The sequence below is a fragment of the Orbicella faveolata genome, unplaced genomic scaffold, assembly GCF_042242905.1.
Source record: "Orbicella faveolata isolate gen_17 unplaced genomic scaffold, um_ofav_v1 contig_1, whole genome shotgun sequence".
In the NCBI taxonomy this organism is placed as follows: Eukaryota; Metazoa; Cnidaria; class Anthozoa; order Scleractinia; family Merulinidae; genus Orbicella; species Orbicella faveolata.
The window spans coordinates 17,475,001-17,497,674 of record NW_028301536.1 but is presented as its reverse complement, the minus strand read 5'-3'; the positions used below and the strand labels follow the sequence as shown (position 1 = coordinate 17,497,674).

Genomic DNA, 22,674 nt, shown 5'->3' with positions numbered 1-22,674 from the left:
TGAATAAAGCCAATATTTCCCTGTTTTCTCTCTAAATCACGCACGTCGTCAAAAATCTCAGAATTAGACAACAGAAATTCATTAGAGTTCTAGAGTTCTTTCTTCCTTTCTCGTCAGTTTTTTTTCCATTTTCCATTTTGCCTTTCTACTTTGAGTTTTAGTCTTTTTGCTGTTGGACACAACGGCTTCCGTGAACGTTCCGCAAAACCGAACTTAACGAGGACAATATAAGAAAAACACAAGCCTGAAAGTTGTTTGTGAAATGGCTAACATTACTTCTCTTTGTAAGGACGGCAAGGGCTCATATCTCACTGTGTTCCCTGAGAAGAAAACAACAGTGTTCATATTTTCTCTAATGCACAAAAATAACATCGCTTGATGGAACTCCTTTCTAGGCAAGCAGCTTTTTTTCAAGGCTGCATGTGTAACTTACGTGCATAGAAAAATACCAAAGTAGAGAGGTGCGGCTGCTGCCCAATATTGAACTTTAAACTGCTATACTAACTCAATATAAAACAAACTGTTATTGTCAGTAATTATCAATGTAAAGCACGAAGATACATTCTTACCAGATGTTTTACATGTAAAAGCCCTTCTGTCGAATGGTGTGCCACTTCCAAGTCTTTGCTTTCTACATGCCACGTCTATCCATGTTCCATCTGGTTTCATTGCTCCACAGTCTTCATCTACTGTTGCCTGGTTTGGTTCTCCCACCGCCCAAGGCGTAAAATCTCCATAAGGTGAGCCATCGATCCATTTAAAAGAATTCGATCGAATGTTGTGATCAGTGAGGCCTATCCATTGTTCGCCTTCGTCTGAGGAGAGTGACTTTATGAAGTCGTTTTCTCGCTGACTGTGAATTGAAGCCAAATGAACATTTTCGCCATGTTGTCGACAAACACCTTCGGCTGAAAACCAGGAATTTGCGGCTGATTTTTCTCGGTGGTAATAGTAATGGCCACTGCATAACTGCCAATCACCTTTAGAATATAAAATGAAAGTTGTTAAATTAAGAGGAGAACATTGCAACAGGAGATGAAGCATGCATAGGGTAGATGTAGCAAATACAAGTTTCATTAATCACACAAAAAATGAATAGATCAAAATGAAAATTTCACTTTACCTGTATTGGACAACGTTGTGCTGTCTAGCGATAAAAGAAAAGGGAATTGATTCGGTAAAGTCAATACAAATCTTATAATAATTAAAATAAAAGAAATAATATTCTAACAGACACCCACAAGAGAATGAAAGGTGTTACGCTTAAAAAAGGCTTCCCATCGAATTACAATTCCCCGTTGAATTGGTTAAGGTCCCTATCTGGAAAATTTCTGGAAAGAATGACCATTCACCCTTTCATTCTTTGCACTCGATTGTGTTTCCTCACGTTAAGCATTCAAATACAAGTGTTCCTGCGAAGAATTGCCGGAAATCTTAAGCTGTTGCCCTTTACTGCGCAGAATTTTACTTTTCACTAGATCACTGATGTCACCGATGAGTTGATGTCAGAGACAAAAGGGAGGTAATTGTTTTTAAAGTAGTCAGTTTGAAATAATATCCAGGCGCGCGTTAGCTCACGCTACATCCGATATTGAACTTGTTTAGTAACAGATTTAATTAAGTTAAATTTAGTTGAATTTTTTTTTCTGTTTTATCGTCGCTCAGCCGGGCACTCAATCGAACTTCACGTAAAGGTCACTCCAAAAAGCTTACTTTTTTGTCTCCACCTATAGCAAGTAAACATTAGGTTTTTCCTCACATCGAAGTTTCAGCCTCTGAAGTGCGTGCCATCCTGAAGAAATTCGTCTCGAAAGAAGCCCAGTATTTGACTTTGGAGGCCGGCATTTTAAAACTGTACCTGGCAGCATTTCGTCCAACTCGAAACAGGCAGGACTGTTGAAAACCCGTCCTTCATAAGGTCAGCAAAATGTATTTTCTTTCCAAGCGATTATCCACTTCACTATCTTCCGTGCCATCATTTTAGGAGTTTGGAGCACGTTTGGCTCGAAATAATACGGCTCGAGAGCAGTCATAACCTGGAGTGGTAGTTGGAAGGCTTGTTGCAAGCCATGGACAAAATCCCTTGGACGGAATCACGTCACGAAAACTCGGCCTGGCTGCTAAATACTGTTCAAAATGACGGCAACGATGTCAAATTTTGGGTTTCTTTGGAGACTAATTGCATAAGGAAAACCTGCACGTTTGGCTCGAAATAATACGGCTCGAGAGCAACCATAACCTGGTATGGTAGTTGAAAGGCTTGTTGAGAGCCATGGGCAAAATCCCTTGAACGGAGTGACGTCACAAAAACTCGGCGTGGCTGCAAAGTGGCGGCAACCATGTGGAATTTTGGGCTTCTTTGGAGACGAATTTCATAAGGAAAACCTGCACTTTAGAGGCCGAAACTTCGGTGAATGGCTTAACTTATTAGTGCCAGGTTTTTATTACCGTTGACAAAAAAAAAGTTTCCTGGAGTGACCTTCTCCTTTAGAACAAATGTCCACAAAAACCGAACAAAACCAAATTTCTAAGCGAGGCTAGAAAACTCAACTTCCCTCGTCTTTCGCACATAGCTAACCCCTGCCAAAAATGCAAGCAAGCTCTGGTTTCTTCTTTGAACGATTTTTATCCTTCCGAGTAAAAGAACATTTCGATTTACCCTTCAGACTCAATTTAGCGAATCCCAACTAGGCCAAAAAATCGACCAGTTTCATTCGAGTCGCATGTCGCAACTATTGAGCGCAGAAAAGCTGTGACACAACAGGCTTATTGCTGGACTAATATTTCTTGTTCAAAAAGCACAGTTTCAAGAATAATCTAACTATTTAATGAAAAACAAAAACAGAGTGATCTCCAACAATTAGTTCGTCGGTTGGTAAGACGTATCCCCATTTTGGCCATGTGCCATAATTCGGAATCCATTAGACTAAGGATTTTAACCCAGGATGAAAAGTTGGGCGTATTTACGGGATGGTCGTATTAATGGACAGGGTCAAATTTCATGACTGCTCTATTATAAGTCAGTGACGTCTTGACAGATATTACAATTACACTTCTAAACAACTGTTCTGTAATAAGCATTCAAAGTATAGGTGTATTTGTTTTTTTAAAAAAGTTGAAACTTCAATCAATACATACAATATTAACCAAGAAAAGATGAGCATGACTGGTTCGTGTGGCCGTATTAAGGGGGTTAAATTACAGACAGAGACATGTGCCCTTAATACCGTCCTTTTTTGATATTGGACTTCCATGCTATGTTCAAGTGACACCTGTCAAAACAAGGTATCCGCTGACCAGTATCACGTGATCATACCGCGGGCTCAAGCTTAAACCTGGCTTGTTGTAAACAGGGCCGGGTTGTTCGGAAGCCGGTTAACGCCAACCCAGAATTATAAAAGTTAACCGAAGTATAATTTTTTCTTGTATTCAAATGTTTTTCGCTACTTTTGTTTTGTGTATTTTGAGGACCTTGAGATTATTCAAACTCAAAACAGAAGGGCAAACAACATAAGCGGAAAACCTTACCGTAAAGTTACAAAACTCGAATCAAAATTCTCGCAACCCCGCTCAGGAGCTCCGCTTTTAGGCTTGGCTAAATCTATAAATTATGTTTCTCAAAGCGTGTGATTTCACGTACCACTTCTTAACGCCTTGCAAGGAGACTCTATCACAATCCTTTCTGGGGCTTCTTGCAGGAAATTTTGCCAGCTGTACACGTTTCCATCATCCCATTCATCCAGCCAACATGATGTCGACATCTCCTCGATTCGTGTATCGGTAAGCTTGTGATCCCATACGTTGACATTCGTTAACATTCCTCTGAATGATTGAGTGGCATCTAAAGCACCACCGACCGAGTCTTGCTCCTGTCCAAGCATCAAGGAGCCGCCTCCTCTTATCGTATGGTCTTGCTTGAGCCGGCCTTGTTCTTTGATCTCTCCGTCTTTGTAGAATGTCCATGATCCCAAACTGTTTTCCCACGATACACAGATTTGATGCCATGTACCATCATTAGCCGATACTGTTGTCGTGCTGTAGAGGAAACGTTCTCTGTTTGTATAACTCGTATATCTCGTTCAGTTTTATTGGACTGTATAAAATAAGGCTAAATGGATATGTGTATATTAAAAGTGTTATTTGCCATTTCATTCTTGTGTATCTACGCTGTAATTATGAAAAAGTAAAGCTACGGTACTACGATTTTTATAAACATTCGATTAGGCCTAACATAACACTAACGACTGTCGTATAATGGCAGAGGTTGTTTTTCAGGGTACAATGAAAAGAAAAATCATTATTTATTTATTTATTTATTTATTATTTGCTTCTTTTTGTTCCTCTCCCTCAGTCATCATAGCGCTTTTTATGCACTAGTGGTAGTGCGTTCTCTATTACTTGCGCGGCGATTTGACTTATGGGGAAGCCATTCGGTGTTCGAAGCCAAAAGGAGGAATTATGAGATCCAAACCGGGAGTGCAATCTTCACAACCCAAGGTTAACTAACGAATCAACACACTGTTCGACAAACACTGTTTTGATCCATACTTTTGAATTTTGTTCCTCCGGTTAACAATCGTACGGTTACGAGATTTTATCTGGGGATTAACTCTAACCCGAGGTTCTCTTAGCCCTTTTTTGCTCAACCGGGCCCTGATCTTTAAGGTTTGAAAAAGTATTTCATCATGCATATGAACGGTATGGAACCATGTGAAAGGCTAAATTTTAACATGATTTGCTTTATAAACGTGAAATTCGCGCTATTCTTTGTCGTTGTTCAATGTTGTTCTTGTTTCTTTATTCTCATAACTACAAAACATGCGTCTTCCACCTATGAACGATTCAAATATCTGTTCATCTGCTAACCTAATTTTCAGGGTCTTACCCGGATAGAGAAGTAGAAAGACCTTGGGAACGAGGTTGTTCATGTCTAGTAGTAATGGTGGCTCATATGACCGGTAACCAATCAGGAGCCGAGAAAGACAATAGGCTATTGTTTGGAGAACAATAGCATCAATTGTTCTCCAAATCCAAGATGGCGCTATTTATTTTCAGCCAATCCGGAGCCGAATTAAGAATTCAAGATGGCCGCGCCCACGATAGTCAGCCATCTTGGAAAACAGCCCACCAGCCTCGACGGAGGACTGGGATCGGTCTCACGGATTTCCATGACCACACAAATCACGACAGGGTCACGCAAAAAAATGTCATGCAACTTCAAACGCGATACTTACAGTGTCCTGTGGTCCTAAACGACATAGGTCTGTCCGGCAAGCGGCCATGATGGAGACTGAGAGACTTGTGTCCGAGGCACTTATATACCTTTCTATTCGTCCCAAAGCATCCTGGGACGGTGACCTCATTGGGAACCAATCCTAGACTTGCCCCACTCCCTTTGCAGTCGAAGGGGTAAAAATAAGGGTAAGGGGGTACTCCCCGTTCCAAAGCATCCTGGGCTGGTGACCTCATCGGGAACCAATCTTAGACTTGCCCCACTCCCTTCGCGCTCGAAGGGGTAAAAATTGGGGTGAGGGAGTACTCCCCGTTCCAAAGCATCGTGGGACGGTGACCTCATCGGGAACCAATCCAAGACTTGTCCCGCTCCCTTCTCGGCCAAAGGGGTAAAATAGGGATAAGGGGGTACTCCCTCTTAGTCTGCCATATAAAACCTTCACACGTTTTGAAAAGGACCAAAACAAAGATTGTTGACTCACGAAATGGAAGTTAGAAGAAGTCGAAGACTACTAGGATTGACCCCCGAAGTAGATGAGTTCAAGGACAAATGTTTCGTCTGTCAAGGCGACCTTGTCATTGACTCCATGACTCCATGACTCCATCTGGTTTGAATTTTATACAAGAGTCACCATCTTCGTGCAGCAAAGGCGAAACGCTACCCTGTACATCCATGCCTGTGTCAACTTGCCGTGGATGACAATTACTCAATCAATAAAACAGGCGGTGTATGAAATGTTCAGTAGAAACATCCCAACGGAAGTAATGCTCTGCGTACGCGAAGTAAAGTTTACGTTATTGTTCCTGTCGTGGCTGCACTACGACGCTGAGGATGAAGTGATTATCAACAGATTAACTCTTCAGTCATCTTTTTCACCCCCCATTTACCCTGAAGATACAGCTTGGGTGTAACGTGTAACTTTTAATGTAACTCAAAAAACTCGTAAAACAATAGGCATGGATGTACAGGGTAGCGTTTCGCCTTTGCTGCACGAAGATGGTGAGTCTTGTATAAAATTCAAACCAGACGGAAAGATTCGCATGGTACGGCAAGGTCCTCCACGAAACAATATTACGATTGTGAATATGATAAGGCCGTCCCCCTCGCCGATACCTATTGATGGCATTCGTTGCGTTGGTAATCCTGTCGCGTACCACCTCCTCCCAAGGTGAAAGTTGTGCTTCATCTTCATTCCCCCGAGGATTTGAGGTTTTGCAATGTCCGCACATATCTGAGTATTGTAACTCCTGTTGCAAACATCTCTTGTACAAGCATTTCCACAGCAATAAGTTTTCGCACTACATCGAGTCAAGGAGTCAATGACAAGGTCGCCTTGACAGATGAAACATTTGTCCTTGAACTCATCTACTTCGGGGGTCAATCCTAGTAGTCTTCGACTTCTTCTAACTTCCATTTCGTGAGTCAACAATCTTTGTTTTGGTCCTTTTCAAAACGTGTGAAGGTTTTATATGGCAGACTAAGAGGGAGTACCCCCTTATCCCTATTTTACCCCTTTGGCCGAGAAGGGAGCGGGACAAGTCTTGGATTGGTTCCCGATGAGGTCACCGTCCCACGATGCTTTGGAACGGGGAGTACTCCCTCACCCCAATTTTTACCCCTTCGAGCGCGAAGGGAGTGGGGCAAGTCTAAGATTGGTTCCCGATGAGGTCACCAGCCCAGGATGCTTTGGAACGGGGAGTACCCCCTTACCCTTATTTTTACCCCTTCGACTGCAAAGGGAGTGGGGCAAGTCTAGGATTGGTTCCCAATGAGGTCACCGTCCCAGGATGCTTTGGGACGAATAGAAAGGTATATAAGTGCCCCGGACACAAGTCTCTCAGTCTCCATCATGGCCGCTTGCCGGACAGACCTATGTCGTTTAGGACCACAGGACACTGTAAGTATCGCGTTTGAAGTTGCATGACAATTTTTGCGTGACCCTGTCGTGATTTGTGTGGTCATGGAAATCCGTGAGACCGATCCCAGTCCTCCGTCGAGGCTGGTGGGCTGTTTTCCAAGATGGCTGACTATCGTGGGCGCGGCCATCTTGAATTCTTAATTCGGCTCCGGATTGGCTGAAAATAAATAGCGCCATCTTGGATTTGGAGAACAATTGATGCTATTGTTCTCCAAACAATAGCCTATTGTCTTTCTCGGCTCCTGATTGGTTACCGGTCATATGAGCCACCATTACTGCTATGTCTATAGCCCCGTCTTAAACTTAGTTTTATTTTACCTTCCTTTGTCATCGATGAGCAACTTAAAATAGCCATTCCGGAACTCGATGACGAGCTCGTTACCATTGTTCGAGCCTGATGTCGCGTAGCTGAAAGGAGTCCCTTGAGTATCACTTGAACTCATCCACAGGCACACGGTAAATGCCCTCAAACTGGGCATGCCCGATACCCTGACAAAGTCGTTTTCTCCCTTGTCTGGAAAATGGAAGGCTTTGTCCAAAGTGATAAGGAGAAATAAGAAACGAATCAGGTTAAAATGTATCTGCACTTTTGTAACTGTTCATGACAATTGAGCTTTAATAGTAATAATATATAGCTGATTAATAATTGAAATTGCGCTGTTCACTTTACCTGTCTGTTTTAAATTCGTTTCGTGTCTGATTTTATTATACATGTAGTTTTAGGGTACTTGCAAGCCTTGAAATCGTTAAATTTTACCTCGACGTTTTTCCAAAATGTTCCGTTTACTGCCTATGGCCGATAATTGCGGTTGTATCTCTTCGTCAGCGTATAAATTGATCCAAATATTTACTTGATCGCAGTCCCAGAGTAGGATTTTTCGAATTGTTTCTTCTCTGCTTTCGGCCGCCTTCTTTAACGTGTTTCCTTTGATTGAGAACGAAACTACCACATTATGTACATGTCAATTATAATCAGAAAAATTTTGTTGCGATCATTATTCGCACAATGAGTTTTTGCAACGAAACATTTTATTCGTTATCAGACTAAACATGTTTAGGCCTAGTGTGAGCACAGCTTTAGATACGAAATATTTTTGTGCCTCTCGAATTAATGTCTGGTGTACATCCCCAAACGTATTCTCAGTCTTCCACTTTACTTTGTTGTTGTTTTTCTTTTATTGATGGCTTACAAAATACCGCATGCTTCGAAAATTAAAACTCGAGAAAAGTTAGTTTTTCTTTTCCATTTCTTCCCTAAGACCTTCATTACCTTCCCAACCTGAATTGGAAATACGTCACTCTAGCTCTAGTTTACTTAGACTCTTTTTTTTTTTTTATAAGAATATTGTTTTTCCGGCCGAGGCTGAATATTCCTATTTTCTGCCGATTTGAGGCTGAAGATATTCTTGTGAATATTCTTATTTCCCCGTCCACACGTATTCGGATATTTTTGAATCCGCAACTTTTTCTTTCCGGATACGGCTTCCGTCCACACGCATCCAGCGAATTCGGCAGCGGATTCGGATATTTTAGAATCCGCTCTCCAGAGTGGAAAAAAATAAATCTGCCACAAATTCGATAACGCCGTGTGAACGGTGAATCCGGATATTTTCGAATCCTATGAAGTAGCAAAATCGTGTCCAGTCTCACCGAACAATAAACCAATATGGCGGCACAACGTGTAGGCCTAGTTTCTCTAGAGTGAATCCGGATACCATCGGATGCGTGTGGACAGGCGAATTCGATTTGAATACGCTAAGTGTGACGGGGAAATTTTTGAATCTGGAGAGAAAAAGTTGCGGATTTAAAAATACCCAGATACTTGTGGATGGGGCCTGAGACTTAAGCGTATGTCAATTCTGTTTTCGAATGTATTTGTTGTCTGAATATCTGCAGGTATTAAAGCCTTATGTGAGTTACATAACTTCTTCAGAAATGTTATATTACTACCGAACATAGAACCAGTGCTGTTTTTGCCGTTTAGAGAAGGAAAGAATTTTACACTGTTTAGTTAAAAAGTAAAATTGTATTGCATTTTCAAATTTTTAACACACGAAATTATATCCTTTTCAAAATCTCAGCCTCGAGTTTGTTCTTAAAATATGCCTAAAATTTCGCAATTTTCAGCCTCGATATTCTCATGAAACATATCCTTGTAAAAAAGAAGGAGTGTATTTCTCAAAATGTATGCGGTCTGTGTTATGTCACGCACCCGTTCTGGGCGGCATACAAGGAGATTTTTTCGCAAGCCTTGCTGGGGCTTCTTGTAGCAAACTGCTCCATCTGTATACATTTCCAGCATTCCATTCATCCAGTGAACACGATGTTGAAATCCTCTCGATTTTTGTATCAGACAACTTTTCATCCCATACGTTGACATTTGATAACATTCCTTAAGTGATTGATCAGCGTCAAAACCACCACCGACCGAGCCTTTATCAAGGTGTTATCAAGGCGACCGTGAGGCGGTGTTCCACTGTATTTCCCTCAAATGAATGCCTGGTCTACAATAACTAGCTTTTATCAAACTTCCACTTTTGATTACTCTCAGAATTGAAATATATATATTTTTTATAATTTTGCATTTTGTTCTTATCGAAGGCTCCGAAAACATTGCATGCTACCTAAGAGTAAAACTCGGGAATTTGGGATTCTCTTCCACATTAACTTCCCCAAACCTTCCTCGCCCCTCCCCAACCTGAATTGGAAATGCTTCAATCGATGCCTATAAATGTATAGCGGAGCTCCAGCGACCCGAAGAGTCGTCAAGCGGAGCCCCATACTCATATAGGAAAGAAAAAGAAAGCCATGAACTGATTTTCTCATGGTTATCATAGCTAACGGTATTGCTCGTGGACACGTACGCACGACGAAGACGGCAACGGAGTCACGCAAGATGGCGACCATACTCCAGCTGATAGGAGCAGGAGCAGGAGCAGGTAATGGGCCCCTGGGTGACAGACAAGTGCCCTTGGTTTGTAGCGTCCTTTTTTGATATTGGACATCCATGTTATGGTCAAGTGACACCTGTCAAAAAAGTTATCTGCTGACCAGTATCACGTGACCATACCTCGGGCTCAATTTTAACGCTCATCGAGGTCACGTGCGTTTTGGAAGTTGACCGCTGACAAAGTGCAGTTTTTTTTTTTAAGATTAAATCGCGGGCTCATATCAAATTCACTTGTTGCAAAGAGGGCCGGAATGTTCGGAGGCCGGTTAACGCCAACCCAGAATTATAAAAGTTAACCGAAGTATAATTTTTTCTTTTATTCAAATGTTTTTCGCTGCTTTTGGTATGTGTATTTTGAGGACCTTGAGATTATTCAAACTCAAAACAGGAGGGCAAACAACATACTCTGTAAATTCGAGGTTAAATAAAGTATATGTATGTATGTATGTGTGTATGTATGTATGTATGTATGTATGTACGTATGTATGTATGTATGTATGTATAAGCGGAAAACCTCACCGTAAAGTAACAAAACTCAAATCAAAATTCTCGCAACCCCGCCCAGGAGCTCCGCCTTTAGGCTTGGCTAAATCTATAAATTATGTTTGTCAAAGCGTGTGATTTCACGTACCACTTCTTAACGCCTTGCAAGAAGACTCTATCACAATCCTTTCTGGGGCTTCTTGCAGGAAATTTTGCCAGCTGTACACGTTTCCATCATCCCATTCATCCAGCCAACATGATGTCGACATCTCCTCGATTCGTGTGTCAGTAAGCTTGTGATCCCAAACGTTGACATTTGTTAACATTCCTCTGAATGATTGAGTGTCATCTAAAGCACCACCGACCGAGTCTTGCTCCTGTCCAAGCATCAAGGAGCCGCCTCCTCTTATCGTATGGTCTTGCTTGAGCCGGCCTTGTTCTTTGATCTCTCCGTCTTTGTAGAATGTCCATGATCCCAAACTGTTTTCCCACGATACACAGATTTGATGCCATATACCATCATTAGCTGATACTCGTGTCGTGCTGTAGAGGAAACGTTCTCTGTTTGTATAACTCGTGTATCTCGTTCAGTTTTATTGGACTGTATAAAATAAGGCTGAACAGATATGTGTACATTAAAAGTGTTATTTGCCATTTCATTCTTGTGTATCTACGCTGTAATTATGAAAAAGTAAAGCTACGGTACTACGATTTTTATAAAAATTCGATTAGGCCTAACATAACACTAACGACTGTCGTATAATAGAAGAGGTTGTTTTTCAGGGTAAAATGAAAAGAAAAATTATTTATTTATTTATTTATTTATTTATTATTTACTTGCTTCTTTTTGTTCTTCTCCCTCAGTCATTATAGCACTTTTTATGCACTAGTGGTAGCGCGTTCTCTATTACTTGCACGGCGATTTGACTTATGGGGAAGCCATTCGGTGTTCGAAGCCAAAAGGAGGAATTATGAGATGCCCACTGGGAGTGCAATTTCCATAACCCAAGGTTAACTAACCAGCTAACACACAATGTTCGACAAACACTGTTTTGATCCATACTTTTGAATTTTGTTCCTCAAGTTAACAATCGTACGGTTATGAGATTTTATCTGGGGATTAGCTTTAACCCGAGGTTCTCTTAGCCCTTTTTTGCTCAACCGGGCTCTGATCTTTTTAAAGATCAGGGCCCTTAAAAGGTTTGAAAAAGTATTTCATCATGCATATGAACGGTATGGAACCATGTGAAAGGCTAAATTTTAACATGATTTGCTTTATAAACGTGAAATTCGCGCTATTCTTTGTCGTTGTTCAATTTTGTTCTTGTTTCTTTATTCTCATAACTACAAAACATGCGTCTTCCACCTATGAACGATTCAAATATCTGTTCATCTGCTAACCTAATTTTCAGGGTCTTACCCGGATAGAGAAGTAGAAAGACCTTGGGAACGAGGTTGTTCATGTCTATAGCCCCGCCTTAAACTTAGTTTTATTTTACCTTCCTTTGTCATCGATGAGCAACTTAAAACAGCCATTCCGGAACTCGATGACGAGCTCGTTACCATTGTTCGAGCCTGATGTCGCATAACTGAAAGGAGTCCCTTGAGTATCACTTGAACTCATCCACAGGCACACGGTAAATGCCCTCAAACTGGGCATGCCCGATACCCTGACAAAGTCGCTCTCTCCTTTGTCTGGAAAATGCAGGGCTTTGTCTAAAGTGATAAGGAGAAATAAGAAACGAATCAGGTTAAAATGTATCTGCACTTTTGTAACTGTTCATGACAATTGAGCTTTAATAGTAATAATATATAGCTGATTAATAATTGAAATCGCGCTGTTCACTTTACGTGCCTGTTTCAAATTCGTTTCGTGTCTGATTTTATTATACATGTAGTTTTAGGGTACTTGCAAGCCTTGAAATCGTTAAATTTTACCTCGACGTTTTTCCAAAATGTTCCGTTTACTGCCTATGGCCGATAATTGCGGTTGTATCTCTTCGTCAGCGTATAAATTGATCCAAATATTTACTTGATCGCAGTCCCAGAGTAGGATTTTTCGAATTGTTTCTTCTCTGCTTTCGGCCGCCTTCTTTAACGTGTTTCCTTTGATTGAGAACGAAACTACCACATTATGTACATGTCAATTATAATCAGAAAAATTTTGTTGCGATCATTATTCGCACAATGAGTTTTTGCAACGAAACATTTTATTCGTTATCAGACTAAACATGTTTAGGCCTAGTGTGAGCACAGCTTTAGATACGAAATATTTTTGTGCCTCTCGAATTAATGTCTGGTGTACATCCCCAAACGTATTCTCAGTCTTCCACTTTACTTTGTTGTTGTTTTTCTTTTATTGATGGCTTACAAAATACCGCATGCTTCGAAAATTAAAACTCGAGAAAAGTTAGTTTTTCTTTTCCATTTCTTCCCTAAGACCTTCATTACCTTCCCAACCTGAATTGGAAATACGTCACTCTAGCTCTAGTTTACTTAGACTCTTTTTTTTTTTTTATAAGAATATTGTTTTTCCGGCCGAGGCTGAATATTCCTATTTTCTGCCGATTTGAGGCTGAAGATATTCTTGTGAATATTCTTATTTCCCCGTCCACACGTATTCGGATATTTTTGAATCCGCAACTTTTTCTTTCCGGATACGGCTTCCGTCCACACGCATCCAGCGAATTCGGCAGCGGATTCGGATATTTTAGAATCCGCTCTCCAGAGTGGAAAAAAATAAATCTGCCACAAATTCGATAACGCCGTGTGAACGGTGAATCCGGATATTTTCGAATCCTATGAAGTAGCAAAATCGTGTCCAGTCTCACCGAACAATAAACCAATATGGCGGCACAACGTGTAGGCCTAGTTTCTCTAGAGTGAATCCGGATACCATCGGATGCGTGTGGACAGGCGAATTCGATTTGAATACGCTAAGTGTGACGGGGAAATTTTTGAATCTGGAGAGAAAAAGTTGCGGATTTAAAAATACCCAGATACTTGTGGATGGGGCCTGAGACTTAAGCGTATGTCAATTCTGTTTTCGAATGTATTTGTTGTCTGAATATCTGCAGGTATTAAAGCCTTATGTGAGTTACATAACTTCTTCAGAAATGTTATATTACTACCGAACATAGAACCAGTGCTGTTTTTGCCGTTTAGAGAAGGAAAGAATTTTACACTGTTTAGTTAAAAAGTAAAATTGTATTGCATTTTCAAATTTTTAACACACGAAATTATATCCTTTTCAAAATCTCAGCCTCGAGTTTGTTCTTAAAATATGCCTAAAATTTCGCAATTTTCAGCCTCGATATTCTCATGAAACATATCCTTGTAAAAAAGAAGGAGTGTATTTCTCAAAATGTATGCGGTCTGTGTTATGTCACGCACCCGTTCTGGGCGGCATACAAGGAGATTTTTTCGCAAGCCTTGCTGGGGCTTCTTGTAGCAAACTGCTCCATCTGTATACATTTCCAGCATTCCATTCATCCAGTGAACACGATGTTGAAATCCTCTCGATTTTTGTATCAGACAACTTTTCATCCCATACGTTGACATTTGATAACATTCCTTAAGTGATTGATCAGCGTCAAAACCACCACCGACCGAGCCTTTATCAAGGTGTTATCAAGGCGACCGTGAGGCGGTGTTCCACTGTATTTCCCTCAAATGAATGCCTGGTCTACAATAACTAGCTTTTATCAAACTTCCACTTTTGATTACTCTCAGAATTGAAATATATATATTTTTTATAATTTTGCATTTTGTTCTTATCGAAGGCTCCGAAAACATTGCATGCTACCTAAGAGTAAAACTCGGGAATTTGGGATTCTCTTCCACATTAACTTCCCCAAACCTTCCTCGCCCCTCCCCAACCTGAATTGGAAATGCTTCAATCGATGCCTATAAATGTATAGCGGAGCTCCAGCGACCCGAAGAGTCGTCAAGCGGAGCCCCATACTCATATAGGAAAGAAAAAGAAAGCCATGAACTGATTTTCTCATGGTTATCATAGCTAACGGTATTGCTCGTGGACACGTACGCACGACGAAGACGGCAACGGAGTCACGCAAGATGGCGACCATACTCCAGCTGATAGGAGCAGGAGCAGGAGCAGGTAATGGGCCCCTGGGTGACAGACAAGTGCCCTTGGTTTGTAGCGTCCTTTTTTGATATTGGACATCCATGTTATGGTCAAGTGACACCTGTCAAAAAAGTTATCTGCTGACCAGTATCACGTGACCATACCTCGGGCTCAATTTTAACGCTCATCGAGGTCACGTGCGTTTTGGAAGTTGACCGCTGACAAAGTGCAGTTTTTTTTTTTAAGATTAAATCGCGGGCTCATATCAAATTCACTTGTTGCAAAGAGGGCCGGAATGTTCGGAGGCCGGTTAACGCCAACCCAGAATTATAAAAGTTAACCGAAGTATAATTTTTTCTTTTATTCAAATGTTTTTCGCTGCTTTTGGTATGTGTATTTTGAGGACCTTGAGATTATTCAAACTCAAAACAGGAGGGCAAACAACATACTCTGTAAATTCGAGGTTAAATAAAGTATATGTATGTATGTATGTGTGTATGTATGTATGTATGTATGTATGTACGTATGTATGTATGTATGTATGTATAAGCGGAAAACCTCACCGTAAAGTAACAAAACTCAAATCAAAATTCTCGCAACCCCGCCCAGGAGCTCCGCCTTTAGGCTTGGCTAAATCTATAAATTATGTTTGTCAAAGCGTGTGATTTCACGTACCACTTCTTAACGCCTTGCAAGAAGACTCTATCACAATCCTTTCTGGGGCTTCTTGCAGGAAATTTTGCCAGCTGTACACGTTTCCATCATCCCATTCATCCAGCCAACATGATGTCGACATCTCCTCGATTCGTGTATCAGTAAGCTTGTGATCCCAAACGTTGACATTTGTTAACATTCCTCTGAATGATTGAGTGTCATCTAAAGCACCACCGACCGAGTCTTGCTCCTGTCCAAGCATCAAGGAGCCGCCTCCTCTTATCGTATGGTCTTGCTTGAGCCGGCCTTGTTCTTTGATCTCTCCGTCTTTGTAGAATGTCCATGATCCCAAACTGTTTTCCCACGATACACAGATTTGATGCCATATACCATCATTAGCTGATACTCGTGTCGTGCTGTAGAGGAAACGTTCTCTGTTTGTATAACTCGTGTATCTCGTTCAGTTTTATTGGACTGTATAAAATAAGGCTGAACAGATATGTGTACATTAAAAGTGTTATTTGCCATTTCATTCTTGTGTATCTACGCTGTAATTATGAAAAAGTAAAGCTACGGTACTACGATTTTTATAAAAATTCGATTAGGCCTAACATAACACTAACGACTGTCGTATAATAGAAGAGGTTGTTTTTCAGGGTAAAATGAAAAGAAAAATTATTTATTTATTTATTTATTTATTTATTATTTACTTGCTTCTTTTTGTTCTTCTCCCTCAGTCATTATAGCACTTTTTATGCACTAGTGGTAGCGCGTTCTCTATTACTTGCACGGCGATTTGACTTATGGGGAAGCCATTCGGTGTTCGAAGCCAAAAGGAGGAATTATGAGATGCCCACTGGGAGTGCAATTTCCATAACCCAAGGTTAACTAACCAGCTAACACACAATGTTCGACAAACACTGTTTTGATCCATACTTTTGAATTTTGTTCCTCAAGTTAACAATCGTACGGTTATGAGATTTTATCTGGGGATTAGCTTTAACCCGAGGTTCTCTTAGCCCTTTTTTGCTCAACCGGGCTCTGATCTTTTTAAAGATCAGGGCCCTTAAAAGGTTTGAAAAAGTATTTCATCATGCATATGAACGGTATGGAACCATGTGAAAGGCTAAATTTTAACATGATTTGCTTTATAAACGTGAAATTCGCGCTATTCTTTGTCGTTGTTCAATTTTGTTCTTGTTTCTTTATTCTCATAACTACAAAACATGCGTCTTCCACCTATGAACGATTCAAATATCTGTTCATCTGCTAACCTAATTTTCAGGGTCTTACCCGGATAGAGAAGTAGAAAGACCTTGGGAACGAGGTTGTTCATGTCTATAGCCCCGCCTTAAACTTAGTTTTATTTTACCTTCCTTTGTCATCGATGAGCAACTTAAAACAGCCATTCCGGAACTCGATGACGAGCTCGTTACCATTGTTCGAGCCTGATGTCGCATAACTGAAAGGAGTCCCTTGAGTATCACTTGAACTCATCCACAGGCACACGGTAAATGCCCTCAAACTGGGCATGCCCGATACCCTGACAAAGTCGCTCTCTCCTTTGTCTGGAAAATGCAGGGCTTTGTCTAAAGTGATAAGGAGAAATAAGAAACGAATCAGGTTAAAATGTATCTGCACTTTTGTAACTGTTCATGACAATTGAGCTTTAATAGTAATAATATATAGCTGATTAATAATTGAAATCGCGCTGTTCACTTTACGTGCCTGTTTCAAATTCGTTTCGTGTCTGATTTTATTATACATGTAGTTTTAGGGTACTTGCAAGCCTTGAAATCGTTAAATTTTACCTCGACGTTTTTCCAAAATGTTCCGTTTACTGCCTATGGCCGATAATTGCGGTTGTATCTCTTCGTCAGCGTATAAATTGATCCAAATATTTACTTGATCGCAGTCCCAGAGTAGGATTTTTCGAATTGTTTCTTCTCTGCTTTCGGCCGCCTTCTTTAACGTGTTTCCTTTGATTGAGAACGAAACTACCACATTGTGTACATGTCAATTATAATCAGAGAAATTTTGTTTCGATCAGCATTCACACAATGAGTTTTCGGAACGAAACATTTTATTCGTTATCAGACTAAATATGTTAAGGCCTAGTATGAACACAGCTTTAGATACCAAATATTTTTACGCCTCTCGAAACCCAGACGTATTCTCAATCTTCCACTTTATTATAGAAGTTGTGGATGTTGTTGTTTTTCTTTCATTGATGGCTCACAAAATACCGCATGCTTCAAAAAATAAAGCTCGAGAAAAGTTAGTTGTTTTTTGCCATTTCTTCCCAACCTAAATTGGAAATGCATCGCTCTTGCTCTAGAATCTTTTCTTTTTTTTATAAGAATATTGTTTTTCCGGCCGAGGCTGAATATTCCTATTTTCCGTGCCGATTTGAGGCTGAAAATATTCTTGTGAATATTCTTATTTCCCGTTCACACGTATCCGGATATTTTTGAATCCGCAATTTTTTCTTTCCGGATACGGCCTCCGTCCACACGCATCCAGCGAATTCGGCAGCGAATCCGGATATTTTTTAATCGGCTCTCCAGAGTGGAAAAAATAAATCTGCAACAAATTCGATAACGCCGTGTGGACGGTGAATCCGGATATTTTCGAATCCGATGACGTAGTAAAATCGTGTCCAGTCTCTTACCGAACAATAAACCAATATGGCGGCGAATGAGTAAGCCTAGTTTCTCTAGAGTGAATTCGCATACCATCGGATGCTTGTGGACAAGCGAATTCGATTTGAATACGCTAAGTGTGACGGGGAAATTTTTGAATCCGGAAAGAAAAAGTTGCGGATTTAAAAATATCCGGATACGCGTGGACGGGGCCTGAGACTATAGCGCATGCCAATAATGTTTTCAAATGTATTTGTTGTCTGAACATAGCATTAAATTAATTTTGGAGTCAGACTGCAGGTATTAAAACCGTATGTGAGGCACATAACTTCTTGCAGAAATGTTATATTACCACCGAACATACAACCAGTGCTGTTTTTGCCGTTTAGAGAAGGAAAGGATTTTACACCGTTTAGTTAAAAAGTAAAATTGTATTGCATTTTCAAATTTTTAACACACAAAATTATATTCTTTCCAAAATCTCAGCCTCGAGTTTATTCTTAAAATATGACTAAAATTTCGCAATTTTCAGCCTCGATATTCTTATAAAACATATCCTTATAAAAAAGAAAGAGTGTATTTCTTAAAGTGTATGCTGCCTGTGTTATGTCACGCACCCGTTCTAGGCGGCATACAAGGAGATTTTTTCACAAGCCTTGCTGGGGCTTCTTGCAGGAAATTGCTCCATCCGTATACGTTTCCAGCATTCCATTCATCCAGGGAACACGATGTTGACATCCTCTCGATTTGTGTATCAGACAGCCTTTTATCCCATACGTTGACATTTGATAACATTCCTTTAAATGATTGATCAGCGTCAAAACCACCACCGACCGAGTCTTGGCCTTGCCCCAGCACCAAAGAGCCTCCTTGTCTTATCGTATGGCCTCCCTTGAGCTGACCTTTTTGTTTGCTCTCACCATCTTTGTAGAATGTCCATGATCCCGAGCTGCTTTCCCACGATACACAGATGTGATGCCATATACCATCATTGGCCGACACTGTTGTCTCGCTGTAGAAGAAACGTTCTCTGTTTATATTCCTCGTTTATCCCGTACAATTTCATTGGACTGCGAAGAGTAAGGCACAGTAAGATATATGCAGTGTACGGAAAGTGTTTTTTGCGAAACATTTCATCCTTTTATAGAGCAAAAAGTTCATATCCACCCTACGCATTTCGGAGTTTACTTAGTGGCATTAAAACTAGTAAATTAACGACAAAAAGAAATTCTCAAACATTGCCGTAGACTCCGTGGCACCTACTGAAACCACAAATAAATTTAAACTGCAGCTAGCCTCCTTATTTTCCAAACACTTCAGCGAAAAAAAATATCTCGATGATAAAATCCCCGCGTTTCTACAGGCGTTTGAAGATGTAATTTCTGCGAACACGACAGAGCAAAGTGGGATCTGGGTCGAACTTTCTAGTGACGTCATCGGAGGAACTGAGCCAAAAGGAGTCAAGAGACGTTTGATTGGGCATCGAGCGCTGTGACGCACAAGACTTAGCACAAGTCAGCCCATTTCTTTCGTCATTTTCTCGCTTCTGGACGAGTGTCATCGAGATGGTATTGAATGGGGAGGATTCCTACCAAGGGAGTGAACGTCAGGGGGAGGACCTGTGTGCCTTTTGTATCAGAGCGGTAAATTACACTCAGCACTATCTGAGAACTGATGTCTTACTAGTTTTATTTCTTGCCATTATTCCAAGAATTTCTGGGTTATGGTTATATAATGGCTTGATAATCAAGGGGTCAAGATAGAACACCTTTCTGGCCTGAAAGATATAATGTTTGGCATTCTAAGATGCGAGGACGAAGTACTTGTTAACCACATTCTGTTAGTTCCTAAAAGTATATTATTCTTGTCGACAGAACAAACCTCTACCTTCAATTAAAGCATTTAAATCCTAAATTAAAATGATTCACCAATCGCAAAATCAAATAATAAACTAAAAGCTCACAATATCAAATGGGGCGAGTTGTTGCTGCGCTGTATTAGTATTAGCATTATCAATTCTACATTTAATTAGAAATAGAAAAGAGTTAAGAGGAACTGAGGGGTGCGTATGTAAATGTACAATGTACCGCGCCTGTTTGTCTATGAATTATATGTGTTTACAGAAAAATGTATGTAACTTTTCAAATTAATAAAAATAGGAGTCCCCCAGGGTGTCGTTCATCTTTTTACCGCGTGTTGTCAAGTTTTATGTTACCTTTCTATGCCATCGATGGACAAACGAAAACGCCCATGGAAGTCGATTAGCAGTTCGTTACCATGATTCGATCCTGATGTCGCGTAACTGAAAGGAGTCCCTTGAGTGTCACTTGAACTCATCCACAGGCACACGGTAAATGCCTTCAAACTGCGCATGCCCGATATTTCAACAAAGTCGTCTTCTCCTTTGTTTGGAAAATGCAAAGCTTTTTCTAAAGTGACATGGAAAAATAAGAGATGCATCATCTTAAAATATGCACTTTTTTAAATGTTCCTGACTAATAAGCTTTACTGGTAATAATGAATATAATTAATGGATGCAAGCTTGACACCTTTTGCCTAAACATGTTTGAAATTGAATTGTTCACTTTACGTGTCCGTTTCAAATTCGTTTTGTGCCTGGTTCATTATAATCTATGTGGTTTTACGGCACTTGCAAACCGTGAAATCGTTAACTTTTGCCGCGACGTTTATGCCAAATATTTCGTATTCTGCCCTTGGCCGATAATTCCTATTTTATCTCTTCATCAGCCCTTAATTGAAACAAAAATTTAATTTCAAGCATGATGATGGGGTTTCAAGCATGATCAGAAGGATTATTCGTGCAATGTACCATCTGATGTGAACAGTTTTCGCAGTGAAACATTTCATTCGCCATCAGACTAAACATGTTTAGGCCTAGTGTGAACACAGCTTTAGATACGAAATATTTTAATGCCCCTCAAATGAAAGTCTGCAGTGACGTGTTGTTCGAAAGGTAGTTGACGCTAACCCAGAATTGAAAGTTAACCGAAGTATCAATTGTGAAAAAAAAGTGTTTCGCTGCTTTGTTTTGAGTAGTTTGAGATTACATGATGACAAACAAAATCAGCAGAAAATCTGACCTAAAAGTTGAAAAACTCAAATCAAAGTTTTCGCTAATCCTGGGTTAGCTTAATCGGGCTTTGAACAACCAAACGTCTTATAAAACTTCCTCTTTTGATTACGCTGAGAAAAATAAAGAGGCTATTTTTATTAATATTATATATTTCCATTTATATTTTTATAATGGCTCACAAGACACGGCATGCTTCGAAGAATAGCACTCGAAAGAAAAAGAGCTTTTTTCCTCTGGAAAACCTTCCTCAACCTTCCTCAACCTCAACCTCAACCTCAACCTTCCTCAATCTTACCCAGCCCGAATTGGAAATACTTGACTCTTTCCCTCGTTAACTAGTTTGCTTATTTGTCAAAATGTATGTTGTGTGGGTTTTGTCACGTACCAGTTCTCGACAGGTTACAAGGAGACTTTTTTACAAGCCTTGCTGGGGCTTTTTGCAGGAAATCGCGCCATCTGTATACGTTTCCAGCATTCCATTCATCCAGCAGACATGATTTTGACATCGCCTCGATTCGTGTGTCAGTAAGCTTGTGATCCCATACGTTGACATTTGATAACACTCCTTTGAATGATTGATCAGCGTTAAAACCACCGCCGACCGAGTCTTGGCCTTGCCCCAGCACCAACGAACCGCCTTCTCTTATCGTATGGCGTGCCTTGAGTTGGCCTTGTTGTTTGATCTTACCATCTTTGTAGAATGTCTATGATCCCGAGCTGCTTTCCCACGATACACAGATGTGATGCCATATACCATCATTGGCCGACACTGTTGTCTCGCTGTAGAAGAAACGTTCTCTGTTTATATCGCTCGTTTATCTTTTACAATTTTATTGGACTGTGTAGAATAAGGCACAGTAAATTACTGTATACCTGGTGTATAAAAACTGTTATTTGCAAAACATTTCATTCTTGTGTATTTACGTTGTAATTATGCAAAAGTAAAGCTCGTATGGTATTAAGATTTTTAAAAAGTAATATGATCAGGACTAATATAATCATGACTAACGACTGTCGTATAATTATATCTTTGCTTTCAGTCAGATCGCTGTGTAGAAACTCAAAACATCTTTCATAGTATCTGCTCATCTGTCAGTCCCAGGGTCTTCCTTTCGGTCCCCTGGAGTGAGAGGAAGTGAGACCTTGGGAACAAGGTTTTCATATGTTTGCCGCGTCTATTACTAAGTTTTATGTTACCTGTGTTGACCATCGATGACCAAACTAAAATGCTCACGGAACTCGATGACCAGTTCGTTACCCGAATCCGAGACTGTTGTCGCGTAGTTGAAAGGAGTCCCTTGAGTGTCACTTGAACTCATCCACAGGCACACGGTAAATGCCTTCAAGCTGCGCATGCCCGATATACCAACAAAGTCGTCTTCTCCTTTGTTTGGAAAATGCAAAGCTTTTTCTAAGGTGAGATCGAAGTAGAAAAAGAAATGAATCAGGTTAAATCTTCGATATATAAATGCATTTGTTTAAAAGTTTATAAGTATGGAGCTTTCATAGACAAAGGTAATAAAAGTAATTAAACAAATAGATTCCATGTTGCCGTGCGTCTGTTCAGTATTAGTGTAAATCTACTAGCGTTCTATCACGGATGCCGTTTTCTG

General features: G+C 40.3%; 1 protein-coding gene and 1 pseudogene across 2 annotated transcripts in view; both read right to left on the bottom strand.

Annotated features, from left to right (window-relative positions):
- Positions 1-81: 81 nt before the first annotated feature.
- LOC110045793 (uncharacterized) lies at positions 82-10,973 on the bottom strand. Its single transcript, XM_089283722.1, has 6 exons — positions 10,733-10,973; positions 7,470-7,746; positions 3,641-4,035; positions 1,124-1,147; positions 570-980; positions 82-212 (listed from the first exon to the last, which is right to left on the bottom strand). Exons 1-6 carry the CDS (start codon positions 10,971-10,973, stop codon positions 82-84), a joined length of 1,479 nt encoding a protein of 492 aa, XP_089139848.1.
- Positions 10,974-15,338: 4,365 nt separating this feature from the next.
- LOC110045784 (uncharacterized) overlaps positions 15,339-22,674 on the bottom strand; it is a 13,524-nt pseudogene continuing 6,188 nt past the window's right edge. The window contains exons 6-11 of the transcript XR_016205727.1: positions 22,259-22,472; positions 21,447-21,841; positions 20,183-20,396; positions 18,585-18,979; positions 16,698-16,914; positions 15,339-15,741 (exon numbers count right to left, since the gene is read on the bottom strand). The product of XR_016205727.1 is annotated as an uncharacterized LOC110045784 (transcript). The remainder of the gene's footprint in view (positions 15,742-16,697; positions 16,915-18,584; positions 18,980-20,182; positions 20,397-21,446; positions 21,842-22,258; positions 22,473-22,674) is intronic.